At 44.3% G+C, this 15,000-nt stretch overlaps 2 protein-coding genes across 2 annotated transcripts in view; both read left to right on the top strand.

Moving 5' to 3' along the window:
- The window catches only part of LOC121577400, a 17,905-nt gene extending 16,698 nt beyond the window's left edge, over positions 1 to 1,207 (top strand). The window contains 1 exon segment of the mRNA XM_045216966.1: positions 1 to 1,207. This exon segment is cut by the window's left edge and continues 6 nt beyond it. Within this exon segment, the coding sequence (XP_045072901.1) occupies positions 1 to 243 (243 nt within the window). The 3' untranslated portion in view covers positions 244 to 1,207.
- A 4,962-nt stretch (positions 1,208 to 6,169) lies between these two features.
- Positions 6,170 to 10,821, top strand: LOC121576341 (dynein axonemal light chain 4). Its single transcript, XM_041889420.2, has 4 exons — positions 6,170 to 6,275; positions 6,700 to 6,783; positions 7,170 to 7,253; positions 9,871 to 10,821. The coding sequence occupies exons 2-4, from the start codon at positions 6,712 to 6,714 to the stop codon at positions 10,033 to 10,035; spliced, it is 321 nt and encodes a 106-aa protein (XP_041745354.1). The 5' UTR covers positions 6,170 to 6,275; positions 6,700 to 6,711; the 3' UTR covers positions 10,036 to 10,821.
- Positions 10,822 to 15,000: the final 4,179 nt, after the last annotated feature.

Below are 15,000 nucleotides of genomic sequence, written 5' to 3'. Positions count from 1 at the left end.
CTGGGCGGTCGTTTCGACGCCTCCCAGGCCCTGGTTGGGGAGCTCTCCCAGTTCAACCTGTGGGACAGGGTCCTGAAGCCTGCTGAGGTATCCGCTCTGGCTGCCTGTTCCTTGGGCACACTGGGCAACGTGGCCCCCTGGACGGACCAGGACGTGGAGGTCTACGGAGGGGCCACCAAGGAGGCTGTGGACCCCTGCAACCAGCCACCCCGGGCCAGTCCCAGCTCCAGCCCCAAACAGTGAAGGGTTAGAGGGGTTGGTAGAGGGGTCTCTTGGTTGTTATAAAGGGGAGCTGCTCAGTGAGGCGAGAGGGGTTAGTTGGTTTGTTTATGCTCCTCATAAGATGGGGTTTGAGGTGTTTTTTGGGGCAGGGGTTGTGTGATGGGGAACTGGGGTAGAGATGGAGAGTCAGTTTAGTTGTTTTAAAGGGGCATTGCTCTTTCGAAGAGAGGGCGGGGGTGTGAGGAGGCTTTTCGGAGGGTCGGGGGTCGGGGGAGTAGAGATGAGTAGGTGTGTTTTTACCTTGGTGTTGTTCACACACTGAAGGTGTTAACTTCTACAGTGCTACAGCTGTTGAGAACAACACCCAGACTAGCTTTAGCTCTGTGGCGATGTGGGAAGATGTCCCTCTGATTTGGCTTTTAGAGAGTTGATGTGGGTTCTCAGCTCCCCCAGGAAAGAGCTACATACACAAAGCCTCATCTGTTCTTGTCTTGTGTCCTGAAGCTTGTGTTTCTAACTTTGAAATTGTGATTTTGTTATGGTTTTGGAGAAGTGACGCCAGTGATGCTACTCAACTGTGTTTCTGATAAACAACAGTCCGTTAAAAGTGAGCGTTTTTCTATTGAGCATTTTGTTGACTTTCTTTGCAGCAATGTTGTTTTTGTAACACTGTCGTTTTATATGTATGTGTGTTATGTACTTGAAAATAAACTCTCCTGCTTACCTATTGTGACTCACAAAACCTTTCACAAAGATGCAATTGTAACGGCACAGCACAATGTATTGCCATAGAGATAGCTGTTGCGAGTCACATGGATCATGTAAATTAAGACATCAATGGATTTCTTAGATTAATAACATCCATCTGGTTGACTTAAAGGGGCATTCTGTTAAGTGATTCATACATCCCTTGTGGTGGGGTGGCTGCTTTGTTGTTGTTTGAACCGCAGATTGCCCCTTTACAGTGATTTATGACCTGTTTCAATGTTTTTTTTTATGTGAAGCTGATGGAATGGAATGTATATCTGTATGCATGAGAAAAGCATTTTCAAAATCAGAGGTCAGAATTCTAAATAGTCCTGTTTCCAAGACAGCAACAACACAAAAACGTACAAGAATATTAACTATTGAATCGTGCGCTTCACCCCACAAAACCCAAAATGAATCCACACCTCAAAGAATGTGTATTTTGCTTTTTCTTACCTTCACAGAATTGCTTAATAAGTGTGTGAAGAGGAGACATTGGGACACTGATATTGAGTTGAGGTGTAGTGAAGAACAGTGCACCCAGATTACTGGGTGACCTTCCCCTGTGTTATGACAAGTTCAGTCCCACTTCACCATTGACATATGGTTGAAAAGTGCCTGTCTGGGTATTACACGCCCAATACAAATGTATTTTATTTTCTCTCTCTCTCTCTCTCTCTCTCTCTCTCTCTCTCTCTCTCTCTCTCTCTCTCTCTCTCTCTCTCTCTCTCTCTCTCTCTCTCTCTCTCTCTCTCTCTCTCTCTCTCTCTCGCTTCTCTCTCTCTCGCTCTCTCTCTGTTATGACGTTATTGTAGCCAGCTGTGATGTCAGTAAGTGTTTTGCTTGTTCATCTTTGCACCTCCATGGATCTTCTATGATGTTGTGAAAATATGTGGATGAATAAAATAAAATGGTTATGATGTCGTAAGAAGATACATTATGGCTTACTGGGTGTATATGGTAACATTGTGTCTTATTTGTGTGTGTGTGTTTGTGTGTGTGTCGTGACTGCTTCATCCACCCACACAGAAGGAACTGTGGAGTTGAACTGTGCTGCTCTCTGATCTAGTATCATCTCTCCCACACTAACTGTTATGTATCCATCTCTCTCTCTTAAAGGGATACTTTATATATCTGTCTCGCCCTCTTAAAGGGATACTTTATGTATCTGTCTCTCTCTCTTAAAGGGATACTTTCAGGATTTTGGCAATGAGGCCCTTTATCTACTTACCCAGAGTCAGATGAACTCGTGGATGCCATTTTTATGTCTCTGCGTGCAGTTTGAAGGAAGTTGCTTACTAGAGCCTGCGTATGGACGTATGACTCTGGGGAAGTAGATAAAGGGCCTCATTGACAAAAGTATCCCTTTAAGGCACCACAGGCTGAAATGACGTTTTATTTTAAAGATCTTTGTTGAACATCTTTGTTATTCTGTCTAACCGCTTCAACACTATAGTCTTCCCTCTCCTTTACTATCTTTGTCAGGTCCATCTTTCTCTATCTCTCTTGATCTATTTCCCAGACACACACACACACACACATACACACACACACACGCATGTACGTACGTGCGCACGTAGGCACGCACGCACACACACACATACACGTCAGCTTGGGATATTAGCATCACATCTAGTCATAGCCCCCTCTCCTCTCCTCCTGAATAATACAGAAGCTTTAATTATCGCTGTCACTCTGCTCCCTACTGTCTCTCTCTTCCTCTCCATCCCTCTATCTCTCTCTGTCTATCTTTCCCTCCATCTCTCTCTTCCTCTCCATCCCTCTATCTCCCTCTTTCTATCTTTCCCTCCATCTCTCTAGGCCTCTTCATCCCCCTCTCTGTCTATCCTTCTCTGGCCCTCCATATTTCTGTCCCTTCATCCTCTCTGATATATCTACGTCATCCCCTCTACCCATTTCCTTCTCTTCTTTCTCATTAGATTCTAATCTACTTTTCTTTTTAGTTTCTCATCCTCCTTTTTCATCTTTCAGTCACTATTCATCCATTCTGACCTCCTGGACTTGGCCCATTATTTCTCTTGTTGCGTCACCCCCACCCCACCTCCTGGACTTGGCCCGTTATTTATCTTGTTGCGTCACCCCCACCCCACCTCCTGGACTTGGCCCGTTATTTCTCTTGTTGCGTCACCCCACACCACCTCCTGGACTTGGCCCATTATTTATCTTGTTGCGTCACCCCCACCCCACCTCCTGGACTTGGCCCATTATTTATCTTGTTGCGTCACCCCCACACCACCTCCTGGACTTGGCCCATTATTTATCTTGCTGCGTCACCCCCACACCACCTCCTGGACTTGGCCCATTATTTATCTTGTTGCGTCACCACCACACCACCTCCTGGACTTGGCCCGTTATTTATCTTGCTGCGTCACCACCACACCACCTCCTGGACTTGGCCCATTATTTATCTTGCTGCGTCACCCCCACACCACCTCCTGGACTTGGCCCATTATTTATCTTGTTGCGTCACCCCCACACCACCTCCTGGACTTGGCCCATTATTTATCTTGCTGCGTCACCACCACACCACCTCCTGGACTTGGCCCGTTATTTATCTTGTTGCGTCACCCCCACACCACCTCCTGGACTTGGCCCATTATTTATCTTGCTGCATCACCCCCTTTATCACTCTCTCTCTGCACCAGTCAGTCAGTCAGTCACAACCTTTGGTTGTTCAGGGTAAAACAAACAACACTTCCTCTATGGTTGACTGCATCCCAAATGGCATCCTATTTCCTACTTTTGACCAGAGTCTTATTGGCCCGGTGTACCATCAAGGGAATAGGGTGCTATTTGGGATGCAGACGTTGTTATGTGAGTCAGCTTCTCTCTCTCTGCTAGAGATGATGAATGTCTGTGGCTAAGTGCCAAATGGCACCCTATTCCCTGCATAGTTCACTACTTTTGACCAGTGGCCCATAGTGCACTATATAGGGAATAGGGTGCCATTTGGGACTCACATGATGAATATCTGTGTCAGGTTCCCCACTGTGATGCCCTCATCCACCTCTCTTCTTCTCCTCTGATCTCTCTCTCTGTCTCTCCGTCTCTCCGTCTCTCCTCCTCTTCTCTGTTAGTCCAGCTGGTGGATTTGCTGTCGCTATTTACACTTTCCCATCTGTCAGACACCTCTCCTGCTCTCCCTTGTTCTATCTCTCCCTCTATCATTCTCCCTCCTTGTTTGTCCATTTCTTGTTTCCTCCCTCTTTCTTTATTATCCCCAATTCCTTTAACACGTAGTAAAAACACTATACGTAGTAAAAACACTATACATACATGACAATACATATACACAACAACAGTATATACAGCAATATGTAGACATCACACAACACTACTAGGATACAGCTGATTGAGAAAGCTGATAGCAGCTGGGATGAAGGAAAATGTTGACCTGTTCGTTTTAAACTTGGGGAGCCTCTCCCTCTCCCTCTCCCTCTCCCTCTCCCTCTCCCTCTCCTTATCTCTCTCTCTTCCTCTCTCGCTCTCCTTCTCATATCCCTCTCTCTCTAGTGGATGAGGATAAGGCTAGTCCATCAAATCTTCTCTCATTAATGAGCTTAGCTGGGGATTATGACATGACTCACCTCCCTACACTCTGAGTTTTTACACACACACACGCTTTTAAGCACACACACACACACACACACACACACACACACACACACACACACACACACACACACACACACACACACACACACACACACACACACACACACACACAGGCACACATGCACACACGCAAACACACACAAACACACACACACTTTAATATAATTCCTTGACTTCTGAAGTGGGACTCCAACACTCAGGCTGATCAAAGCCCAGTGAACCCATGATGTCATGATGCCAACCTCCATAGAAATATAACTAATACCTGCTCTAGTAATTATATTTCTATGGTAAATATATTATCTAATGTGACCCTATTCTAAAAAACATTAGTCTTATACTATTCCAGGTATTCCTTAAAGAGGTAGGCTTTCAAGTGTCTCCGGAAGGTGGTCAGTGACTCCGCTGTCCTGGCGTCGTGGGGGAGCTTATTCCACCATTGGGGTGCCAGAGCAGCGAATAGCTTTGACTGGGCTGAGCAGGAACTGTGCTTCCGTCTTGCCGAGGTTCAGCTTGAGAGAGAGAGAGAGAGAGAGAGAGAGAGAGAGAGAGAGAGAGAGAGAGAGAGAGAGAGAGAGAGAGAGAGAGAGAGAGAGAGAGAGAGAGAGAGAGAGAGAGAGAGAGAGAGAGAGAGAGAGAGAGAGAGAGAGAGAGAGAGAGAGAGAGACAGATAGAGAGAGAGTGATTACTCCTCCTCCCTTTTGTCGTCTGCTCAATGTGATCTGTTGTTTGTCCATCTCTCCAGGAATTGATAATCCGCAATAATCCACAACTGGAATCATTATTATCTCCCGGACAATATGTACTCAGTATATTCCCTAGATACTGAACTCATATACCTTTTGAAAAAATATTGTAATGAGAAAATAAATAAAATTGGTCAAGAGACACTATTGTTACATCACAAACGGCACCCTATTCCCTGTATAGTGCATTAGTTTTGACCAGGGCTCTGGTCAAAAGTAGTGCACTGTGTAGGAAATATGGTCCCTTCAGGGACCCAGCCCATGTCTGTCTCTGAGAAGGTTTATAAGGGCATATGAGGGCATACTATTCCGTGACAAACATTATGCAACTATCTACAAATTATCCAGACTGCATACTTAATGTAGGTTAAGGCCTACAATAGCCCAAGTCCATCTAGTCTATTTGATTATTGTTTGCAGCTGTGCATAAATCCACATCTTCTTTTTTTTTTCATGCAGGATATTTGGGTTAAAACCTCCACCTGGGGTTTCACACAAACAGATGTGGCTGCAGTCACAAGTAAATAGGCCTATAGGTCATGCAGACAGACCAGAGAGGATACTGTAGGGAGAAGAGAGAAACAATACATATTAAGTTGGCATAAGGACACTGAAATAAAAAACGGTTTGCCAATGTAGCTAGCTAAGAAAATGTATTGGTTCCAAATGACACCTCATTTTAAAAACAACGTCACACGATTTCTATCAATCTGTTTGTGTTGAGCAGAGCACTGACAAACTCATCACCATTTTTCCAGGGATTAGGAACGATTGATTGACAGGCTTCTAAACCAATGAAGAAGACGCTCAGCTAAAGTAGGCGGGTTTTTCCTGTTTGAAGGGATACGTGTGTTGCTATGGTTGAAAATGTCTCCTTAACAACCGGACTAAAAGTGGAGTAAACTTCGGTTGTATTACCAAACGGTACGTAAATACAAAATGCAGTACCTTTCTAAAACGTATCTCTACAATATAATCGCAGAAATTACTATGGGCAAGTAAGAATTCAATTGATTTTGGAGGTGAAAACAACAGCATGTAGTCGGCTATTGCTAGCTTGCCAAATTGCTAACGTTAGCCTGCTAGCTACCCATCAAAACAAAGCTACCGGTAACTTTACATTTCAACAAAATAAATGTTAAGCCAAACTTTTGCTAGCAACATGGCTAGTCATTTAACTTTAGCTGGCACACTTTCACATCCATGCACTGGGTAGGTTGCGCTAACGTACCACGTTAGCTTTACTAGCTAGGTAGCTAGCTAAGTTAGCTTGCTACAAAGTTGCTGATTAGTTTAGCGAGCTATAAACAAGCTAGCTAAGCCTTAACCAATGTCTCTTTATTTGCAGCTGTGGGGTGGAATGGCAGAGACTGCAGAGAGCAAGAAAGAAGAGGCAGACTACAAAAGACTGCACAGCTTTCCTCTTATCAGGGTAAGAGGGGTGTGTGTGACATCAGGGTAAGGTATGTGTGTGTGTGTGTGTGTGTGTGTGTGTGAGTGAGTGTGTGAGTGATCCGGGTAAGGTGTGTGTGTGAGATCAGGGTAAGGTGTGTGTGATCCGGGTAATGTGTGTGTGGTGTGTGTGTGTGTGTGTGATCAAGGTAAGGTGTGTGTGAGTTCAGGGTAAGGTGTGAGTGTGTGTGTGTGTGTGTGTGTGTGAGAGAGAGATCAGGGTAAGGTGTGTGTGTGTGAGAGAGAGAGATCAGGGTAAGGTGTGTGTGTGTGTGAGAGAGAGATCAGGGTAAGGTGTGTGTGTGTGTGAGAGAGATCAGGGTAAGGTGTGTGTGTGAGATAATGACATGTTGTTTCCCTTCACAGCACACAGACATGCCAGAGGAGATGAGAGTGGAGACAATGGAGCTCTGTGTCACAGCCTGCGAGAAGTTCGCCACCAACAATGAGGTGTGTATGTTTGTGTGTCAAATGCATAGCTATGACCAGGGGTGCACATAACTTTTTCAGTGAGTTACTCAGGTGAGTACCAGCAGATGGTGTCTGGTACTCACCCCATATGTAGCGTGGTCTTAATAAGTGCAATCTTCCTCACTGTCCTCCTCAGTGCCGCCACCACTGTCCTCTTCAGTGTTGCCCCCACTGTCCTCTGCTTCAGCTTCCTGCATGGTAGATGATGAAGATGCTGCAGATGCACCTCCCTGTCCTTGGTTGAGCCTCCGATTGGTCAACAGCAGGCTTTGGGTCAAATGTCTCTGTGGTCTGCTTTGACAGGTGAATGTGCATCAGGGCTGAGAGACGAGCATGTGACAGACGAGATCTGTACTTGGTTTTTATTATGTTGAGATGTGAGAATACCCTCTCACCAGCTCCACTGCTTAAAGGCAGTGTAAGAGACAGCTTAACCACCTTGTTGATGTTGGAATAAGCATCTGGGTTACTTGTATTTACTATTTGGACCAAGTCATACACAGAAGAGGCTCCCAGGCGTTTTCCTGCCTGCTTTAAGCGCATCCATTCTGTCACAGTGGTATCTTTGTCACGTTGCAAGGTGGCCTCATATTTCTTGAGAATGCTACAAACTGTTGTGTTTCCAAAACTGTGGAGGTCTTGCATTTCCTGAGGCCATGTTGAAGGATCAAATACTAAGAAATGATCACATGACTTGAGGGAGTCATATCTGATTTCAAACTCTTCAATTAACCCCCTGAGTAAGTGTGTCTTGTCTCTGTCAGCATCAGCATTGGAAACAGTGTGTGCCCTGTGGCTTTCACCATCAAGCAGAAGTGTGAACTGTCCAATGGCCACCATGAGTTCATCCTTACTTTCTCCAATGGTCAGCTTTTCCTTCTGAAACCTAATGGATGTGGTCTTCAAAATGTTGCAAATGTCAAGCATGTTTGACAGAAAGCACTGAAACCGCTCTGTGCAGAAATGCTGCAAGTCACTGTTATCGCTCGTAACCAGTTGCATTTTAATGGCTGGCAATAGTCTTGATATTTTTAAGTGTTTCATGCCTCCATGCAGACCATCTGATATTATGAAACTTACCCAGTTTCACAAAGGAGATCCCATTTTCTTCACATAGCTTATTCAGTGCAGCAGTTTTTTTTGCTGCACCTTTTTGTAAATAAAACTGCAGCAGCTTGACCACAGAGCGATTAAATGTCTCACAGTAAGGAACGTTGCGATCAGCTGATTTCGCGCAATTCTCCAGTGTGTGTGCGGTGCACAGAATGTGCACAAGGGAGTCTCCAACCGCAGCAAGTTGCCGGAGTTTTGGCACAACGCCGTTGTAGATACCTACGTTAACAGCAGCCCCGTCTGTGCACACAGCGACCAACTTTGTTGTTCAGTCATCCAAGCCTGTGTCCTGGAAAAGTCTCACAAGTCCGTCTGTTATGGCCTGCCGTCTTCGGTCAGCACCCAATTCAATCAGTCCAATAAAGTCTGAAGTAAACTCTTTGCTGGACACAGACACAATGTAAACGATTTCCTGCTCAGTTTTTGTGATGTCCTCAGATCCATCAAAAAGCAGCCCCCAAAATTCAGCAGACTGCAACTTGGCTCGTAACTCCCTGCTGATGGTGTGAGCGATGCTCTGCATGATCCGTGTGCCCCCTTCACGTGAATGATATGCACCTCCGACATTTACTCCTAGCCGCTTCAGCAAAGGAACATCCTCAGAATAGGAAGACATGGGACGTGCGTGTTTAGCTTTATGGAAGGCGAGGAGAAAAATATTAAACAGAGCTTGCCGCTGTTCTTCATTCAGCTTGTCTCGCCATCTGGCAAGTGGGCGACTGGACATTTCTTCTCGGCTAGCTTAGCAATGGCTTGCGCCACATTCGTGTGCTCCTTGCTCTTTTCATGTTTGTCAAATAAAGGATGGTTGAAATTCTTTGAGCCTTTATAAAATGCACCTGTTTTGTCTGCTAGATGTGGATTTGAGCGGCAAATCTTGCACCACATTTCAGTGCGCTCATTTTTAGCTTCAAGCCACTGCACATCTTGGAGCCACTTTTCCGAAAAATATATTTTCTTCGGCTCTGGCTCCAGTTGGCGTTTCTTTGTAGGTGGCGAAACGCCAAAGAAGCTGCTTAGTGTCTGTTGCTTTTTGGACATCCCTGACAGTAGTTGACAAGCAACATGTCATGTGTAAGGTTAGATGAGAAGATCGGTCAAGTACGCAAAGGCGCGTAGTAACACAAGTGGCATGGTCCTCTGTAGCTCAGCTGGTAGAGCACGGCGCTTGTAACGCCAAGGTAGTGGGTTCGATCCCCGGGACCACCCATACACAAAAAAATGTATGCACGCATGACTGTAAGTCGCTTTGGATAAAAGCGTCTGCTAAATGGCATATTATATTATTATTACGCATTCCTGATTTTTGTCGCGCTTGCGTACCTGCGTACCAGTTATGTGCATCCCTGGCTATGACACCTGGAAAGTTTGTTTGGATATGACTATCAACATGGCATTAGTGCCTATGGTGAGTTACTGTACTTGACAAATCTCTCTCTCCCTTTTCCCTCCCCCCACTCCATCCCCCTTCTCCCTCTCTCAGAGTGCAGCGAAGATGATCAAGGAGTCGATGGATAAGAAGTTTGGCAGCTCGTGGCACGTGGTGATCGGCGAGGGCTTTGGCTTCGAGGTGACACACGAGGTGAAGAACCTGCTCTACATGTTCTTTGGAGGAAGCCTGGCCGTGTGTGTCTGGAAGTGTTCCTAGCATCAACAACCACACTCTATCTATCCATCTAATCATCTCTCTCTCTCTATTGGTTAGCTTTTTCTGTCTTATTCTCTCCCCGTCTGAATTGATTTGCCATATTCTGTCCAATATTACTTCTTCTTAAATTGCTTTGTGTGTATGTGTGTATGTGTGTGTGAATTCACTTTGACACAAATGAAATGCAGCCAGGGTCTCCAATACCCTTATCCCTACATGTTGCTCAAGAACTGTAAATGGGTGCTGTGTGTGTGTGTGTGTGTGTGTGTGTGTGTGTGTGTGTGTGTGTGTGTGTGTGTGTGTGTGTGTGTGTGTGTGTGTGTGTCTGTGTCTGTGTCTGTGTCTGTGTGCTGGACACACATTTTTGTAAAAGCATTTCTCAACGACCTCCTTAGTTTAAGCAGATTTTGTGTCACAGTGAATTTCCGGACCATCTGCAGTCAACACGGCACACTCTCTCTCTCTTTTTCTCTCCCTCTTTCTTCTCATTCACTCCATCCAATATCTTTTAGTATTTTATAATTGTAAGTATGTGTAAATACTTTAATGCCGATTAGATTTTTAAAATGTTTTAGTTTTTTTAATGCAATGTCTGATTGTTAGGTGGACAGAAACAATGGAACATTCCAGTACAGATACAGTACATACAACTTTTGTTGAAACAATTTGTTAGTATTTGTAGCTGACAGATTGATATTGGCAATGTGATTGATCTGAAGTTGGTCTCAGCCTCTGTTTGAAATGAACTGATTGTGTAATAAAACCTGAATTGTACTGAGAAACATACTCACTATGAGTGTTACTGTCTAGTTTCTGTGTGTGGTTGTGTTCTAGAAACGTAGTATAGTAGAGCCTCTCTTTCACATCTCTTTCTCTCTAACACATTTCTCTCTTCTTTCTACACTTTAAATGGTACCTGGAGAGAGAGAAGGTGGGGGTTTTATGGAAAATATGTTCTTGGGATTACAGAACGTCCTAGCTCTCATTGGTTACTAGAGACCTGGTTGGTTGCTATAGGGACATGGTTACATGGGGGTAGAATATGGTTGCTATAGGGACATGGTTACATGGGGGTAGAATATGGTTGCTATAGGGACATGGTTACATGGGGTTAGAATATGGTTGCTATAGGGACATGGTTACATGGGGGTAGAATATGGTTGCTATAGGCCGCAGCATGAGAAAGGACTTTTTTACATTGTCGACTGGAGTTGAAAAGCACTACATGGCATATAGAGGATAGACGTAGACTTTATATACACTGAGTATACCAAACATTAGGAAGTTGATTTAACAAGTGACATCAATAAGGGGTTAGGGTTAATTGGATAAAAGCGTCTGCTAAATGGCATATTAATTTTAATTAATTAATTAATTAATTTAACAATGTTGAGGAGGGAAAATCCAAGGATTTTGACAGAGAAAGAAAGTAACACAATGTTGAGGAGGGAAAATCCAAGGATTTTGACAGAGAAAGAAAGGAGGATAAGTAAAAGAAGGGAAAAGAACGAGGGAGATTTTGGCAGAGGAGGGGAAAGAGAGAGAGAGGGACAGATTTAGTTGTTGACAGATTATAACACGGGTAGTGTGTGTTGCAATCTAGATAGAAGCAGCTGTTTACTCAAAGACTGACCTCCGATCAGGTCACCTTGTCCTCTGACCACACACACACACAATGTCTCTCATTCGACTCTGTGCCGTCTCTCTCTTTCTCACACACAAAGGAACGTACTGATGTAACAATAGCTATAATAACCAACATGTTTTGAGACTTCCCAGTAAACATTTAGCCACCCTCGGGTACCCTGTTTGATCCTCATGTATTATTCAAGTCAGATGCCCTTTCTCTCCTCCCCTGTGTGTGTGTGTGTGTGTGTGTGTGTGTGTGTGTGTGTGTGTGTGTGTGTGTGTGTGTGTGTGTGTGTGTGTGTGTGTGTGTGTGTGTGTGTGTGTGTGTGTGTGTGTGTGTGTGTGTGTGTGTGTGTGTGTGTGTGTCTTTATATAGCTCATCCCCTGTGTCTCTCTGCTCTGCTGAAATATTAATAAAGAACCAAAGAGTCAGACTGAGACTGCCCTACAACATCTCAACAATACATTACAAACCACTCGAGTGTTGCTTTAGCAGTATGCTTAGGGTCATTGTCCTGCTGGAAGGTGAACCTCCGTCCCAGTCTCAAATCTCTGGAAGACTGAAACAGGTTTCCCTCAAGAATTTCCCTGTATTTAGCGCCATCCATCATTCCTTCAATTCTGACCAGTTTCCCAATCCCTGCCGATGAAAAACATCCCCACCCCCATGCTTCACTGTGGTGGTGGTGTTCTCGGGGTGATGAGAGGTGTTGGGTTTGCGCCAGACATAGCGTTTTCCTTGATGGCCAAATTTTTCTGGCCATCAAGGAAAACATCTGACCAGAGTACCTTCTTCCATATATTTGGGAGTCTCCCACATGCCTTTTGGCGAACACCGAACGTGTTTGCTTATTTTTTTCTTTTAGCAATGGCTTTTTTCTGGCCACTCTTCCGTAAAGCCCAGCTCTGTGGAGTGTACGGCTTAAAGTGGTCCTATGGACAGATACTCCAATCTCCGCTGTGGAGCTTTGCATCTCCTTCAGGGTTATCTTTGGTCTCTTTGTTGCCTCTCTGATTAATGCCCTCCTTGCCTGGTCCGTGAGTTTTGGTGGGCGGCCCTCTCTTGGCAGGTTTGTTGTGGTGCCATATTCTTTCAGTTTTTTAATAATGGATTTAGTGGTGCTCCGTGGGATGTTCAAAGTTTCAGATATTTTTTTATAACCCAACCCTGATCTGTACTTCACCACAACTTTGTCCCTGACCTGTTTGGAGAGCTCCTTGGTCTCCTTGCTTGGTGGTGCCCCTTGCTTAGTGGTGTTGTAGACTCTGGGGCCTTTCAGAACAGGTGTATACTTAGATTGCACACAGGTGGACTTTATTTAACTAAATATGTGACTTCTGAAGGTAATTGGTTGCACCAGATCTTATTTAGGGCTTCATAGCAAAGGAGGTGAATACATATGCACGCACCACTTTTCCGTTATTTATTTTTTAGCATTTCACTTCACCAATTTGGACTATTTTGTGTATGTCCATTACATGAAATCCAAATAAAAATCAATTTAAATTACAGGTTGTAATGCAACAAAATAGGAAAAACGCCAAGGGGGATGAATACTTTTGCAAGGCACTGTATATAGAGCTGGCCGATATGGACAAAAATCCATATTGTGATACATTCCTGAATTGATGTGGTAACAACAAATAGAGTGAAACGTTTCTAACATTAATGTGCACCACAGTTCTTTTTGATTACCCTTTAAACTACTACTACTAGTTTGATTATTGTAGCCATTAATTGTCCCATTAACAATCACCCATTAGCAAACGTATTTCATTTTAAACTTCACATTTCTGTAGTATAGGCCACTATTATAGTAATGATCGATATCAGCAAAAAAACTCTAGTATATGGTTGATAAAGCTAAATAGTCTATACTAGATAAGGATATACTGCTATATCTATACTAGGATCCGTATATAATCTATGGTTGATACAGCTAAATAGTCTATACTAGATAAGGATATACTGCTATATCTATACTAGGATCTGTATATAATCTATGGTTGATACAGCTAAATAGTCTATACTAGATAAGGATATACTGCTATATCTATACTAGGATCTGTATATAATCTATGGTTGATACAGCTAAATAGTCTATACTAGATAAGGATATACTGCTATATCTATACTAGGATCTGTATATAATCTATGGTTGATACAGCTAAATAGTCTATACTAGATAAGGATATACTGCTATATCTCTATATGGTTGTAGGCTTCAACTGTCTGTGACAAAAGGTCCATTTTTACTTTATACTGCCATGTTAGAAACCCTTGCTGCTGTATCTTAGCAACCTCTCCACTGGACAGAGCGGTAGACGCTGGACTGGCCGCCCTGACCGTGTGTGTGTGTGTGTGTTAGAGAAAACTCACAGAATTCAACAACAGAGGGAAAGAAAAGGAGAGAGTAGGCTCTTAGAATGTGAACGACCTTTATAGATAATGTAAGAAATAGAAATAAAGGATGAGAGAGAGAATGAGAGGAGAGAGAGAGAGAGAGAGGAGAGAGAGAGAGAGACAGAGAGAGAGAGGAGAGAGAGAGTCAGAGAGAGGAGAGAGAGAGAGAGAGAGAAAGAGAGGGAGAAAGGAGAGAGAGAGAGAGAGAGAGAGAGAGAGAGAGAGAGAGAATGAGAGGAGAGAGATAGAGAGAGAGAGAGAGAGAATGAGAGGAGAGAGATAGAGAGAGAGAAAGAGAGGGAGAAAGGAGAGAGAGGAGAGAGAGAGAGAGAGAGAGAGAGAGAGAGAGCAGAGAGAGAGAGAGAGAGAGAGAGAGAAAGAGAGGGAGAAAGGAGAGAGAGAGAGAGAGAGAGAGAGAGAGAGAGAGAGAGAGAGAGAGAGAGAGGAGAGAGAGAGCGAGAGACAGAGAGAGAGGGGAGAGAGAGAGTCAGAGAGATGAGAGAGAGAGGAGAGATGAGAGAGAGAGGAGAGAGGAGAGAGAAAGGAGAAAGGAGCGAGAGAGAGAGAGAGAGAGGGCGGAGGGAGAGAGAGAGAGAGAGAAAGAAGTGAGAGAGAGAGAGGAGAGAGGAGAGAAAGAGACAGAGAGAGAGGAGAGAGAGGAGACAGAGAGACAGAGAGAGGAGAGAGAGAGATGAGAGATGAGAGAGAGAGAGGAGAGAGAAAGGAGAAAGGAGAGAGGAGAGAGAGAGAGAGAGAGGAGAGAGAGAGAGGAGAGAGAGAGAGAGGAGAGGGAGAGAGAGAGAGGAGAGAGAGAAAGAATGAGAGGAGAGAGAGCGAGAGAGAGAGAAAATGAGAGGAGAGAGGGGGGAGGTGTAAAGACAAAGCAAGGGATGAATTTTTCATCCAGTCCGTGCCAGTAGGCTTCTATTGAG

Source organism: Coregonus clupeaformis, unplaced genomic scaffold (assembly GCF_020615455.1).
Source record: "Coregonus clupeaformis isolate EN_2021a unplaced genomic scaffold, ASM2061545v1 scaf0874, whole genome shotgun sequence".
Lineage (NCBI taxonomy): Eukaryota > Metazoa > Chordata > Actinopteri > Salmoniformes > Salmonidae > Coregonus > Coregonus clupeaformis.
Note: the sequence above shows the minus strand (reverse complement) of the source record. Positions and strands in the feature narration are given on the sequence as shown.

Coding starts and splice junctions, on each gene's coding strand:
- LOC121576341 (XM_041889420.2), top strand. CDS start 6,712: ATGGCAGAGACTGCAGAGAGCAAGAAAGAAGAGGCAGACTACAAAAGA. Junction 6,784..7,169: donor ACAGCTTTCCTCTTATCAGG/GTAAGAGGGGTG, acceptor TTCCCTTCACAG/CACACAGACATGCCAGAGGA. Junction 7,254..9,870: donor AGTTCGCCACCAACAATGAG/GTGTGTATGTTT, acceptor TCCCTCTCTCAG/AGTGCAGCGAAGATGATCAA.